This window comes from Muscardinus avellanarius (genome assembly GCF_963383645.1).
Source record: "Muscardinus avellanarius genome assembly, chromosome: 4".
Lineage (NCBI taxonomy): Eukaryota > Metazoa > Chordata > Mammalia > Rodentia > Gliridae > Muscardinus > Muscardinus avellanarius.
The window spans coordinates 134541440-134553253 of record NC_137789.1 but is presented as its reverse complement, the minus strand read 5'-3'; the positions used below and the strand labels follow the sequence as shown (position 1 = coordinate 134553253).

The 11814-nt window shown below is 48.5% G+C and overlaps 1 protein-coding gene across 1 annotated transcript in view; it reads left to right on the top strand.

The window, feature by feature from the left end:
* ARMH3 (armadillo like helical domain containing 3) overlaps positions 1 to 8269 on the top strand; it is a gene marked incomplete at its 3' end in the record, with an annotated part of 257318 nt that extends 249049 nt beyond the window's left edge. The window contains exons 25-26 of the mRNA XM_080693692.1: positions 6441 to 6557; positions 8177 to 8269. Of these exons, the coding sequence (XP_080549818.1) occupies positions 6441 to 6557; positions 8177 to 8269 (210 nt within the window). The remainder of the gene's footprint in view (positions 1 to 6440; positions 6558 to 8176) is intronic.
* Between the last annotated feature and the right edge of the window lie 3545 nt (positions 8270 to 11814).

The window sequence follows — 11814 nt, the reverse complement described above, 5'->3', positions numbered from 1 at the left end:
CACACGCTTGTAATCCCAGCGCTTGGGAGGCTGAGATAGGAGGATCATACAGGTTCAAAGCCAGCCTCAGCTACTGAGTGAGGTTCTCAGCAACTTAGACCCTATTTCCAAATAAAGTATAAAATAGGTCTGGGAGTATAGCCTGGAGGTAAAAAGCTCCTGGGATCCACCACCAGTACCACAAATAAAAATAAAAAGACAGCCAGGCATGGTGGCTCATGCTTGTAATCCCCGAATTTGTGAGGCTGAGACAGGAGGATCGTGCAGGTTCGAAGCCAGCCTTAGCTGGCTTAAGAGACCCTGTTTCCAAATAAAATATAAAATAGGTCTGGGATTGTACCCCGGAGGTAGAAGGCCCCTGGGTTCCATCCTCAGTACCACCAAATACATACATACATACATACATACATACATACATACATACATACATACAGCTGGGCATGGTGGCACATGCTTATAATCCCAACATTCGGGAGGCTGAGACCGGAGGATCATGGTTCACAGACAGCCTTATCTACTTGGTAAGGCCCTCCACAATTTAGACCCTGTTTCAAAATAAAGAATAAAAAATTAGGGCAGGGGTGTAGCTTGGAGGTCAAATGCCCCTGAGTTCCATCCTCAGACCCACAATTTTTTTAAAAAGTTTTTTTTAAGAAAAAAAAAAAAAGATGCTGGGCTTGGTGATACACACTTGTAATCTCCGCTTGGGAGGCTGAGACAGGAGGATCGCACAGGTTCAAAGCCAGCCTCAGCTACTTAGTGAGGCTCTCAGCAACTTAGTGCGACCTTGTTTCCAAATAATGTATAAAATAGGTCTGGGAGTGTAGCCCGGAGGTAGAAAAGCCCCTGGGTTCCACCCCCAGTACCACAAAAAAATAAAAAAGTAAAAAGACTAAAAAATAGGACCAGGGGTATAGTTTGGAGGTAGAATGCCCCTGGGTTCCATCCCCCAATCACCAAAGAGGGGGAAAAATGAAAATGAAAAAGACCCTTTCTCAAAAAAATAAAAAGGTCTGGTTTTGTAGCTCAATCATAGAGCACTTTGCCAAGCATATGCAAAGCCCTGAGTTCAATCCCTAGTGCCACAAAAAGAGAGAAGAGAAGGGGGGGAATAGTGAGGAGGGGAGGAGGAGAAAAGGAGAAAGGGAGGGAGAGAGGGTAGGAAGGAGAGTGGCATTCCAAGCTCTGTTCTCTCTCAGGACCCTCCCAGGTTCCTGTCTACTGAGGGTTACGGGTGGGGGTATAAGGATTCCCTAGAGAGCATATGTCTAACAGGTAATTTCCTGACTTTGAAGCTCCCTATATTTGAGATGGTGAACATGGTTTTAGGATATCCACAAGCCCAATACCTGAGAAAAGAAAGTGTATATATGCCAGGTGTATCCATCAGCATTCTTTCAGCTAAAGATTGACCATGTAACTTAAAGAAAAAAGGTTTATTTATGGTTTGGGGCCGGGGACCCTGGATCTCAAGGCACAGTGGCAGGAGGAGGAGAAGCACATGGGTTGTACTCCTCACATAATTGAGGCTCGAAGCAAGAAGGGGGGACCTTATATAGTCTCCACCGCCACCACCGCCCCAGCCACCCCTTACTGCTGGGTACCACCCAGGCAAATCCATTATAGTGGATGTATTGACTTCTGGGATTACAATTCTCATGGCTCAATTACATCAGCTCCACACATACTTATGAGCTCTTCAAGGGGCCATTCTATATCTACGTTATTCTATATCTACTGTTACGTGATGGATTGGGAAGGTGTCTAAACCAGGGAGGAGCTATTGGAGCAACCAGGAAGCCAAATACTGAGACTCCAAATTATGGTAACACCTAAGGCCATTAAGCACAGGGGGCTCAAGAGATTGCCCTTGCCATATCCCAGGCCAGTGCTGAAGCTCAAATGGGATGTGTTTCTTTTTTTTTTCTTTTCTTTTTTTTTTTTTTTGCGGGTTTGGGGATGGAACCCAGGGTCATTTGACCTCCAAGCTACATCCCCTGCCCTACTTTTTATTCTTTATTTTGAAACCAGGTCTCACTGAGTTGCAGAGGGCCTCACTAAGTAGCTGAGGCTGTCCGCGAACCGCGATCCTCCAGGTCTCAGCCTCCCAAATGCTGGGATTACAAGCGTGCGCCACCACGCCCGGCTCAAATGGGATGTGTTTCTAAAGTCTTAGGCTACAGAAAGCAAGGAAAAGAGTTCTCAGATTAGCCAAGTGCTCTGACGTACTAAATGGGCTGAGGCCCTACCTGAGCTTAGAATGAATGCCTCCCTCTTTGGGAGTAAAACAAAGAGATGAGGACAGGAGACAGCAGAGGCCAGATGAACTGACAAGTGACTTTAATTTTCCCCTGGATAAAAGAAAAAGGAAAGAAGCCCACAAGACAAGACCAGGGAAGGAGGAGGTAGCAGTAGGCAGTGTCCAGACACCAGCACTGCTGAGCTCATGCACTCGGGTGTGATCCAGCTGGGTTTCTAGTTTCCTTCAAGGAGCTAGGAGCTCAGAAGCCTCCTCTGCTCTGCCAGGCGTGGTGCCGCACACTTGTAATCCCAGCACTTGGAGGCTGAGACAGGAGGATCACACAGGTTTGAAGCCAGCCTCATGAGTGAGGCTCCCAGCAACTTAGTGAGACCCTGTTTCCAAATAAAAGTATAAAAAAGGTCTGGGAGTATAGCCTGGAAGTAGAAAGAAAGCCTCTGGGTTCCACCCTCAGTACCACACACACACACACACACACACACACACACACACACACACACACACACACAGCCTCCTCTGATCTTAACCTCCCTGCAACAAACTGAACTAGGCTGTTTACTGAGAAGAGGAAAATTCCTGTTCATAGCAAGACCTTAGACATTCCTTTCTGCCCTGGCAAAAGGAGAATGCCTAGGTGATCAAAGCAGCCTTGTTGGAGGCTCTAGGCCACAGATACTCCAACTCCGAGTACAGCTCACATACATGAGAGGACTAGATTACTTGTGGGTTACTGCCATTGTTGGGTACCAGTCTTTCTACTACTGAGATGACAAGCAGAATTAGAAGCTGAGGAACCAGCCTGCATGAAGGTCTGTGAGACACAGCAGGCAAAATGATATGGTGGCACTGGCTGTCTGGGAGGAAGAAAACCTAGCCAGACCCTGCCTAGCTATCCCTTCTCTCCAAACTCAAGTTCAGAGAACCCTCCTGTAGAGACACAAGCCCTCCCTGGACTCTCTCTCCAGACCTTTTTTCTCCTCAGGGATTCCTACTGATAAAAGTGTTTGCTTCAAAGTAAAGTCTGCCCTGGCACAAATTTGGACTGATGAGGGGAACAGTCCAGTCTGGAGGCACCTTTGTGCCCTCAAGAGTCCATTCGCAGTTCTCCTGACCTGTCTCGATCCTGGCTCACTCCCTGCCCGCCCTGCCTTCTGTCAGAGCTCAGTGTCCCTCATCACTCATCGCCCACACCAGCTTGCTGCTGAGCAAGGGCACTCTGTGATGCCGTGGCCTCTCCTACAGGTCACATCACTTCACTCAATTACCAGAGAACAGTCATTTCCTCTCCTGCTCGTTCCTTTCTGCCAAGCGCACTTCTGCTATCTTTGTGTGTGTGTATATGTGATACTGGGGATGGAATTCAAAGGTGCTTTACTTCTGGCTATACCCCTAGCCCTTTTTTTTTAAAAAGGATTTTTTTTTTTTTTTTGTCTTTTTGGAACCAGGGCTCGAACCTGAACTCAGAGCACTGTACCTGCAAAGCAGGCACTTTGCCACTGAGCTACATCTCAGCCCTGTCCCTAGCCCTTTTTTATTTATCTGTTTCTTTGTTTATCTATTGGTCCTGGGGATCAAACCCCAGGGGCATTCTACCCCTTTGCTACACCTCCAGCTCCCTCTTTTTGGTGCTGGGGATTGAACCCAGGGCATTCTAGCTCTGAACTACACCCCTAGCCTTATTATATATTCTTTATTTTTGAAACAGGGTCTCACTGAGTTGCAGAGGGCCTCACTAAGTAGCTGAGGCTGTCCACGAACCACGATCCTCCTGTCTCAGCCTCCCAAATGCTGGGATTACAAGTGTGTGCCACCATGCCCAGCTTTATTTTTTTTTATTTGTTTGTTTGTTTGTTTGCAGTACTGGGGATAGAACCCAGGGGCATTCTACCTCCAAGCTACACCCCAGCCCTATTTTTATTCTTTATTTTTGAAGCAAGCTCTCACCAGATTGCAAGGGCCTCACTAAGTAGCTGAGGCTGTCCAGGAACCATGATCCATCCTCCTGTCTCCACCTCCCAAATGCTGGGATTACAAGTGTGTTCCACCATGCTTGGCTTTATTTATTTATTTATTTATTTATTTATTTATTTATTTATTTATTTACAGGATCTTGATAAGTTGCTAAGTTTCTTGATAAACTGCTGAAGCTAACCTTGAACCTGAAGTTCTGTCTCAGCATCCCAAGTACTAGTACTAGGATTACAAGCATGTACCACCATGCCTGGCTTTTTTTTTTTTTTTTCCCCCTTTGGTACTGAGATTGAACCCAGAGGCATTCTACCCCTGAGCTACACCCTCAGCCCCCCGCCTTTTTTTGTATGGTACTGGGGATGGACCCCAGGGGCATTCTACCTCTAAGCTACACATACCCCAGCCCTTTTTTTTTTTTTTTTTTTTTTTTTTTTTGCGGTACTGGGGATGGAACCCAGGGATATTCTACCTCCGAGCTACACCCTCAGCCCCTTTTTTTTTTTTTTTTTTTTTTTTCGAAACAGTCTCACTGAGTTGCCAAGGGCCTCACTAAGTAGCTGAGGCTGTCCATGAACTGCGATCCTCCAGTCTTTGCCTCCTAAATGCTGAGATTACCAGCATAAACCACTACACCCAGCTCCAGCCCTGTTTTTTATTCTTTATTTTGAAACAGGGTCACTATGAGTTGCAAAGGGCCTCACTAAGTAGCTGAGGCTGGCCTTGAACCATGATCCTCCTGTCTCAGCCTCCCAAATGCTGTGATTACAAGTGTGCACCACCACACCTGGCTTATTTATTTTCTTTTTTGTGTATGTGTGGTACTGGGAATTGAACCCAGAGGCATCCTATTTTTGAACTATACTCCTAGCCCTTTTATTTTTTATTTTGAAACAGGATCTCACTAAGTTACCTATGCACACTGACCTTAAACTTATGATACTCTTTTGGTGGTACTGGGGGTGGAACCCAGAGGCGTTCTACCTCCAGGCTATACTCCAATATATATATATATATATATATATATATATATATATATATATATAATTTTTTTTTATTTTTATTTTTTTGGAAACAGGGTCTCACTAAGTTGCTGAAAGCCTCACTAAGTAGCTGAGGCTGGCTTCGAACCCATGCGATCTTCCTGTCTCGGCCTCCCAAGCGCGGGGATTACAAGTGTGTGCCACCACGCCCGGCTAAATTTATGATATTCTTATGTTAGCTTCCCAAGTACTGGGGTTGCAGGCATATGCCATCGCTCTTGGCTCACTTCTTTTGTCTTGATGTAGTGCCTCTCCTCTGGTAGTCCTTGATTTTGGTTCATGGATTTATAAGCTGAAGTCACATTAGGCCTGGCTTCAGTAGTCCTTTCTTTCTTAACTACCCATATCCAAGGTTTCCAAAGTCAATGGAAGTCTGAATGTTCCCCTCATATAAAGTCGTTGTTGAGGAGGGACTTCTCATTGGAACAAAAACTATAGCTTTAGTCTTGAAAATGTCTCTGTACCCAAAGGCTTGGATGCCCAAAAGTTCGATCCAGGCAATGGGTAGGAAGGCTGAGTTGGCACTGAGAGATGAAAACAAGTGGCAGATGGTGCTAAGGAACATCCCAGGACTGAAGAAATGTGGTTCCCAGAAAGGGAGAAGCAAGTAGACATTGGCAAAGTCTTACTTAGCAACTCAACAACCTGGCCAGAGAAAGCTTCAGGATAGGGATGAGAATGTCAGGGAGAATGTCAGGGATACCAGTGACCTCCTAACACATGCCATTCTGTCCCTTTTTCTCATGCTCTTTTACCAGACCCACAGTAAACAGCCTTGGTGGCCAGCCTGAGCTGGTCAGGAGGGCGGTGGGGGGGGGGGATTAGAAAGTATTCCAGAGGGCAGAGACAGGAGGATGGCGCAGGTTCAAAGCCAGCCGCGCTGGCTTAAGAGACTCTGTTTCCAAATAAAAATATAAAAAATAGGTCTGGGAGTGTGGCCCGGAGGTAGAAGGGCTTCCAGGAACCCCAGTATCACCAAAAGAAAGAAAGAAAGTATCCCAGAAACCTGAGGATTCCTTTCCTGTGGCCAGGCTTTCCTTGGATGATAAGTAGCAAGGTCTCTTGAGGGTGTCACCCTAGACTAAATTAATCCCAATCAGGCAGCAGTGTAGGCTGAGTGACCTGTCATCTGGGGACCCAAACCCTGCCTCACTCTTGACCTTCTCCAGGTGCTAGAGGTGGTACGAGCCAACTACGACACGCTCACGCTGAAGCTGCAGGACGGCCTGGACCAGTATGAGCGCTACTCAGAGCAGCACAAAGAAGCAGCCTTCTTCAAAGAGCTGGTAAGCGCCCTGCCCCCCTCTGCCCGCCTCTTGGGGCCCGTTCTAGCTGCTGGGTTTTGCTGCAGGTGGACATGTAAGGAACAACTGCATTTACCACAGGCTGGTAAAACAAGGCTAGCTGGGTCTTCAGGGCTCTAGTAGAAAACTTCTCTGCCAAAGCAGTGCAGGATGAGGCTGTAAGAGAAGAAACTATTCCTGAGGCAGTGTTACCCTCCTCTGCAGCCATGGAGACAGCCTTTGTACTGCTCCCGCCGGGCCTGGAGTTTGACGTGTGTTCCCAGTGGCAGCTCTGGCTCGTTGCCCCTTATCCTGTTCTCAGAACAGCTAATGAGAGTAATTGATTCTTCTCCTCTTTACACAGTCACTTCTTCCTAAATTCCTAACTGGCTCCTACTCTGAGTGCCCTTCTAGAGTTCTCTAGTCTTCCCTCCCTATACCCACTCCCATCCTCCAGTCACTCAACTTCTACAGTCCCACCCTTGGCCACCTGGAGCCAGTACACATTGGCTCTGCCTCCTACCCCCTTCCCAGTCAGCATCTCCACAGAACTGGTCTCTCCTGCCCTGGCCTCAGAGCTGCTGTCAGAAATAGCTTAGTCTCCTTATAGTTCTTCTATCCCACTATCCTGGCTGGGGATGCAACCAGGACACACAGGCCTCTGCCCATTTCCATGGCCTCAGACCTGCTGAGGTATAACTTCTCTTCCTCACACCATGTCCACAGTGAGTCTTGTGCTAAGCACAGCCCAGCTCTGACCCAGATGTGACAATACCAGGACTTCTCTGGGGTGAGCTAACATAGGAGATAGCAGGTAGTCGTTTCTGTGGGATGAGTGGCAAGTCTTTATGTGGATGTGGGAGCCAGCAGTTAACACGGGTTAGCTATGGAGAGGTGAAGAGGGGTGCGAAGGAGGATTCAAGGAGCTGTCTGGAGACTCTTTGGTGCTAGCCTCTACCATCCTCAGTTCTCCTGTCTGCCCTTCTGCATAGGGAGCAAACTAGGTCTGGTCCACTTGGGAGCCGATAAGCTTGAGTTGCCTGCTGTTTGCCATGCTGCTTGCTCCTTATTAACTGTCCTAGAGTAAAGCAGAAATTGAAGGAAAACTCCTGGACCTATGGACCCAGGGCAGACACACATTCTTTTTCTCTTCCTTGCTCCTTTTGTTTCTCAGTGTACCCCGGTTTCCCACAGAACAACCTCCTTACAGTTTGCTAGATCCCTTATGGAATCCTATCACAGTAGGGAGTTTGGCCCTCTCAGCCCTTTTCCACAGGTCTTTTCCCTGCCCACACAGTCATCGTTGCATCTTGGCCCTATGCCTTGGGTACTGCCTTCTACTATTTGTGGTAACGGGGATGGAACCTAGGGGCATTCTACCTCTGAGCTGCAACCCCAGCTCTATTTTTTATTTCTTATTTTGAAACGGGGTCTCACTGAGTTGCAAAGGGCCTCACTAAGGAGCTGAGGCTATCTGCGAACCTCAATCCTCCTGTCTCAGCCTCCCGAATCCTGGGATTACAAGCGTGCGCCACCATGCCTGGCTGCCCTCTACTATTTTTAATCAACTGTCTCTTGTCTTCTCTCTTCCTGTGCCTCTTCCCTACTCCCAACTTTCCCAGGTTCGATCCATTAGCACCAACGTCCGAAGGAACCTGGCCTTCCACACGCTCAGCCAAGAGGTCCTGCTAAAGGAGTTCTCCACTATTTCCTGAGGCGGTGCCCACCTGACAGCCACTGACTGGCTTACTTATGAGCCCCCCGGGCTGGAGAGGGAGCAAGGGGGAGAGGGGGCTGCTTCCAAGGCTGGAGAGAAACCCAGAGACCGAGTCCTCTTGGTGACACCACACTTCAATGGAGCTTGGATAGCAGCGGCAAGCTGGGAATGATCTTACTTGGGGAGAAATGGGTGGGCAAAGGGAGAGGCATCTAAGAATGTGGAGACTTCCAGGGTAGGTTTTCCGGACATCCCTTCACATTTCCAATTGAAATTACAAGTTGTGGCTTCTGACTAATTTTCAGAAGCTGGCAGGGCAAGCCTCAGGTGATGCCAACAGCCTGAAGACCAACAGCTTTCCTTAACTTCTGAAAACAAATCAATTCTCAGACATATGCTAAGCCACACCTTGCTTCCTTTGGGCCTGAGGCTGAGCTGGGTTTGAAATCAGTGTCCCCTGTCCCCACTGACACTCTGTCCAGTCAATAGGACTCTTAGCTTAGACTTAGAGTAGGGTAGGAACAGGGTACCTTTATTCTGTTTTCTAAATCCAAGGTTCACTCCTATGAGAAGCCAGGTAATTGGAATCTGCTTAGTGCTCTGCTGTCTGGCCACCACTTCCTGGGTTTCAGTTTTGGCACGAGAAGTACCAGTTAGCCTCCCCTGCCTTCCATTCCATTGACTCATCAACACAATAGGCTTACAACCTTCATTTTTTCAATTTTAGTCTGGTTTAAACTGTCTTTAGGGTGTGCGTGAAATAAACATTGACAGGTTTTCTGGAGCCCTCAAGGTGCCTACTTTGCCGGTTCCTTTCCCAGCAGTCTCCCCATCTCCGCAGCCACCCCTCCCACTGGGAGCCTTCCTTTGCCTCTGCTGAGCTCCCCTCCACTGTTCCACCCCCTCACCCTGCTGTTGTTTACATCCAGCCTGCCTGAGAATTTCCTCTGGGGAGGAATCTGTCCCTGCTCTGGTCTGGTGCCTGGGAGGGAGAGAACTTGGTGGGGGCAGGGTGCCCTCCATGTGAAGAGGCCGGTGAGCAGTGGGCATAGGGCCTTCATCCTGTCTTCCCATATTTGGGGTGAGACCAAAAGCAAATCTCTTGTTCTTCCTTTGGATAGCCTCCATGGGACCACTGTAGGCTATCTCTATCCCACATCTGCCTCAGAAAGAGCCTCCCTTTTTAAAGCACTTTGTATAGGCCTCCCAGCACAGGAAGACTTGGAGCAAGCACAGAAACCCAGCTATGAGAGCAGGTGTGGGACCTCTCCAGCTGCCATCCATTTGGCTGCAAGTCTCTCTGGGATACTTGCCTCCCCTGGGAACCAGATTCTGGCTCCAGCATGGAGCAGATATGTACTAGATTCAGAGAGTCTACCAACAGACTGTCATGCATAGATGTAGGTACTTAAGAGACCATGGCCAGGTTATCTCTGATCACTGATCACCAGATGGATGGATAACTCACCCAGGGGCATTTAGTGTTTTCCATGGTGATAAACCCCAGAGCAGCTGGATCTGGAGCTGGTGGCAAATCAAAGTTATTAAAAATTGACTTGTGTGGGACAGTCTTCTTAATGTGTCTCTTATTCCCCCCCCCTCCATAATTTACTCTTTTGCCCAGCCTCACTTCTCAAAAGACAAAATTAAGGTAAAGCTGGGTGTGCCGGCACACGCTTGTAATCCCAGCATTCGGGAGGCTGAGACAGGAGGATCAAAGTTTGCGGATAGCCTCAGCTACTTAGGCCCTCTGCAACTTAGTGAGACCCTGTTTCAAAATAAAGAATTAAAAAAGATAGGGCAGGGGCCGGGCATGGTGGAGCACGCTTGTAATCCCGCACTTGGGAGGCAGAGAGGATCATGCAAGTTCAAAGCCAGCCTTGCTGGCTTAAGAGATCCTTTTTCCAAATAAAAGTATAAAAAATAGGTCTGGGAGTGCAGCCCAGAGGTAGAAGGGTTTCCAGGAACCCCAGTACCACCAAAAATAAAAAATAAATAAATAGGTCAGGGGATGTACCTTAGAGGTAGAATGCCTGAGTTCCATTCTCAGACCTGCAAAAAAAAAAAAAAAATTAAGGTAATCTCCCAGGTGTTGATCTCATCTGGCTAAGGGGCCATGTCTGTCCTATAGACTCTCCTTGTCTAAGCCCCCTGGCCACTAGAAGCCAGTTGGTTTCACAGGGTTGTAACCTCCTTTTCCCTCTGGATGGGAGAAGGGAGAAAAAAGTTCTCTTATCTCCAAACTTGGTGGTGTTGAGGCTAGCCAGGCCCGGGCCCTTCTGGATTCCTGCCAACCTCTCCTAAAGTGAACTAAGGCTGGTCTAGGACATAGGACACTAAGCAGAGGACTCCTTGTCCTCCATTATAAAGGCCCATCTCAACCTGCTCCTTCATATACACCTATTCCAAAAACTCCTAGCCCATGTCCAGCCTTTATGCCAGGTCTATGGAGGCTTCTGCAGAGTCAGAGGAGAGCCAGGAGGATAGCATTGCTCCCAAAGAGAGCCCTTTTAGCTGCCTGTCTTCATCTTAGGCCATAATTATTGCCATAATTTCTGCTGGGTTGATTGGATTAAGTGTTTGGAAATTTAGTTGAAGAGATTACGTGTGCTAGGGTCACTTTAGCTGAAGCCCTTGCTCTCAGCAGGATACTCCTTGAGACCCCCAGACATCATCCACCCATCCCTGTGGTAGGATGGTGCTCCTGAGCTCGGAGCCCAGGAAGCGTTGTGTGGATATGCAGACACGGACAGCGAGCAGGGCTCTGGGCCCTGCCTTCAGAGGAGGAGTTCCACCTACCAGGAAAGGGTATTTGTTTTCCAGTCTGTATCTTCACTCAGATCCCCAAACTCCAGTAGCTCTCCCAAGTCGACCAGAAAACAAGGAATCTAGATGGGGCAGGTGACAAGAGAAGGGCAGAAAAGTTGGAAAAAAGTAAAAAGGAATAAAAGCAAGGAAATCTGAAGTCTTGAGAAACTAATCTAGTTCACCAGTTTTTATCTTTCCCAAAGGCCAAGGGGATCATTAATTAGGAAAGAAGGGGCCCTGAGAGTGAGGAGGGCCCTGGAGAGGGTGAGAGTTGGCGTCCTGCCGCACTTGGAGGAAGAAAAAACTGTCCGTGGGGCAGCGATGAGCCTGTATCAGAAGCTGGGTTGACTGTTCTCTGCATCCCCATCCTGCTTGGAGCAGGGTGGGACTGGGGCTGGCTGGAACTGGCAGGAGGTACAGAGAAAATAGACGCTGACAAGGAGTCAGACCGAATGGGGACTTGCCCAGACGGTGCTGGGTACTGACATGCCGGTGAGGGGATAGGTGCCTGAGAACTGGGGGCGGGGTTTCCTCCTAGTGGGGCCCCTCTGAGCCAGCTCTGTCCAGCAATCCCAAGCCCCTTGGCTTCTGATTTAGAGGGTAGTGTTGTTGAAGAGCTAGCCTTCTTCCCCGCACTTTCCTGTTCACCCTTTCACCGGCAGCCTCCCCCATCTCTGGAGGGTGGGGGGCGGGGGTAGGGGGAGCCAATCCCGGCAGCGCCAAAAAGGGGAGGCG